Source organism: Austrofundulus limnaeus, unplaced genomic scaffold (genome assembly GCF_001266775.1).
Source record: "Austrofundulus limnaeus strain Quisiro unplaced genomic scaffold, Austrofundulus_limnaeus-1.0 Scaffold426, whole genome shotgun sequence".
In the NCBI taxonomy this organism is placed as follows: Eukaryota; Metazoa; Chordata; class Actinopteri; order Cyprinodontiformes; family Rivulidae; genus Austrofundulus; species Austrofundulus limnaeus.
In genome coordinates, this window is record NW_013952828.1 from 420,333 (window position 1) to 423,353 (window position 3,021).

The 3,021-nt window shown below is 44.0% G+C and overlaps 1 protein-coding gene across 1 annotated transcript in view; it reads right to left on the bottom strand.

The window, feature by feature from the left end:
* Nucleotides 1-1,774: 1,774 nt before the first annotated feature.
* LOC106529182 (serine/threonine-protein kinase D1) overlaps nt 1,775-3,021 on the bottom strand; it is a gene marked incomplete at its 5' end in the record, with an annotated part of 32,360 nt that continues 31,113 nt past the window's right edge. Inside the window, 2 exon segments of the mRNA XM_014024534.1 lie at nt 1,775-2,124; nt 2,222-2,307. Coding sequence (XP_013879988.1) covers nt 1,894-2,124; nt 2,222-2,307 — 317 coding nt within the window.

Genomic DNA, 3,021 nt, shown 5'->3' on the forward strand with positions numbered 1-3,021 from the left:
TCTTTACATTGTTCTTTTTATCTACAGTGTCCTGAGACAACGCATGTTGGGACTTGGAGATATATAAATAAACTGAACTGAATTAAAATTATCAGTTAAAGAAACATTTCAGACTTTGTGTTCAAAAGGAAATTCTAAATAAATGAGTAAAACTGATGCAGGTGTAGAAAACCCTGTTCAACGTGGACAAGGTCCAACGTGGACATGGTCCAACGTGGACATGGTCCTGCTGTGAGACAGAGCTGAGGTCCTACAGATCAGAGACTTCAGGTTTGTAGAAAACTTTGCTGGAACCTGATAAAATGTGTTTAATCCTGATCTTGTATTTTATGGTGCAATATGAGGGCCAAAAGTAGGACTATTGTTCAACCAGCAGATGCTACATCCTTGTCTCAGGAGGTTATAGCTATTCCTAAAGCAGCTATTGATCTGATTAATGATAGGCTGACCCCGCTAACTGAGAGGCTGGAGCTGCAAACGAGGAGGAGACTTATTCATTTGTGTTAGCATCAGAGAGGCTAGCAACTAGCATGGAAAGGCTGGTGCTAGCATCGGCAACAAATTTGAATGAAGTAGAAGCCATTTCCTGTTTTAACAGGTTGTTAAACATACTTTTACACATAAGTATTCACTTTTTTGTATCCTTCACCTAAACAACTATGTTGAACAATCTTTGTTTTCAGATCAKTTGAGAGYTTTTTTGAGGTGGCCATGATGCCACTCTTCAGAGGAGATTCAAAAAGGAGAACAACTTTCAATTGGCCACCTTAAATACCTTTTCTCATGATTGGACACACCTGGCTATGAAGGTCAAAGCTCAGTGAGGTTACCAAACCAATTTTGTGCTTCAGTAAGTCAGTAAAAAGTAGTTAGGAGTATTCAAATCAATAAAATGATAAGGGYACACATACTTTTGCACCTGTCAAATTTAGTTTAAATGCATATTGCACATTTTCTGTTAGTACAATAAATCTCATTTCAGTTCTGAAATATTACTGTGTCCATAAGTTATTAGATATATCAAACTGAAATATCTGTTACAAACACCCAAACATTTAGAAATAAAAATTATTAAGATTAACGCAGCGTGCAGGACTCCCAATGCAGGAATAAAAACACTAAAGTGGGCGGAGCCATGGAGATGGATCTTTTCAGGCAAAGTGAGCGGTTCATCCGAACAGGTCTGTCCAGCCAGAGAGACAAACACTGAGCTGTACATTCAGTGAGTGTGTGTGTGTGTTTGGGTTTGTGCTTTCGTGTGAGAAATTCAAAGTGTGGAGTGTGCACACCCTAAAATGTGTGTCTTATGGCCAATGCATGAGACTTGAGAGCCCTGTCCATGCTAGTCGCTAGCCTCTCCGATGCTAATGCCAGCTTATCCATGCTAGTCGCTAGCCTCTCCGATGCTAATGCCAGCTTATCTATGCTAGTCGCTAGCCTCTCCGATGCTAACACCAGGTTGTCTATGCTAGTTGCTAGCCTCTCCAATGCTAACACCAGATTGTCTATGCTAGTTGCTAGCCTCTCTGATGCTAACACCAGATTGTCTATGCTAGTTGCTAGCCTCTCTGATGCTAACACCAGATTGTCTATGCTAGTTGCTAGCCTCTCCAATGCTAATGCCAGCATATCCATGCTAGTCGCTATCCTCTCTGATGCTAACTCAAATTAATAATTTCCTCCTCATTTGCAGCTCCAGCCTCTCAGTTAGTGGTGTCAGCCTATCATTAATCAGATCAATAGCTGCTTTAGGAACAGATGTAACCTCCTGATACAAGGATGTAACTGCTGGTTGAACAATAGTCTTAGCTTTGGCCCACATACTGCACCATAGTATTTAACTCAACACTTTTCACATTGTTGTTGGACCAGCTCAGACCACCTCAGACCCCCTCAGAGCTCGCTGACCCTCTCACTGAGGGTCTGCAGCTCCTCCTCATTGTCTCTGTAGTGGTCCAGCCCTGGTTCCATCAGGTTGCGGGAGCCGTTCAGCAGGTTGGTGGGGTAGTCCAGGCCGCTGAGCTGGGCGTGGTGAAGCCAGCGCAGGTCGTCGCTCTCGTGGGTGATGTAGCGCTCGTCCATCCGAGTCTCCAGCGTCCTCAGGTCCAGCCACATCTGGTAGTCCTGGTGAAGAAAACAAACGCACCTTCAGCCTGACCGGAGCTCGGAGTTCTTTTTATCTCTTGTTTTTCTGAGGTCTGTTGACTGAAGTCTTCCTCACCTGTAACCAGGGGTGACTGAGGGTCTTATCCACGCTGTACCTCTTCCTCATCTTCACCTGCAGCAGGTTGTTGATCAGGTCAATCGCTGTAAGGCAGGAAACAGATGAACAGTTAGTTCATGAAGCACTTCCTGTAGTTAGGTTGGATGTTTGCTCTGTAAGGTATTTGTTATAATCCAGATAAACACTTGGACTGTGAGTCAGGCTCAGACTGGATGTATTTAGAATCACAGCAGCTTCAACTTTAAGCTCTGTTTTTTAATAAAGCAGCAGAAGGTTTTTGAGCTGGTGGGCTGGAGTCTCCTGTCTGAACCCAGAACGCAGATCTCATGACGCTCGAGGAGCTGATTCTCTGACATTTAATTCTCGGAGGGGRTTTAGGTTTTATTTTCAAACAGCAGCTTCGTGTCTCTCTGGCAGGGTGAGGAGGTGGATGGAAAAGTGCTGCAGGGATCCGAGCGAGGAGCGAGTGAGTCAGGCTGAGAAATCAGTCTTACTGTCGACACTTTTAGAACATGAGTCACTCGGACCATTAAAGCCCAAAGTTTCACTGAAACATCACTTTAATTCAGMTTCTCCAGGAGAAAACAACTTTAGAAGAACTCTGACCCACTGATCAGGCTTCAGACCTGATCACCACCTGCAGGTATCACCTGCAGTTTGTTTCACGTCTGCTAGCTTGGACAGAAAGTAACTGATGACCTTTTGCGCACAAACACACTTTTTAAAAAGTCCATCCATCCAACCATCCATCCATCCATCCATCCATCCATCCATCCATCCATCCATCCATTTTCTTC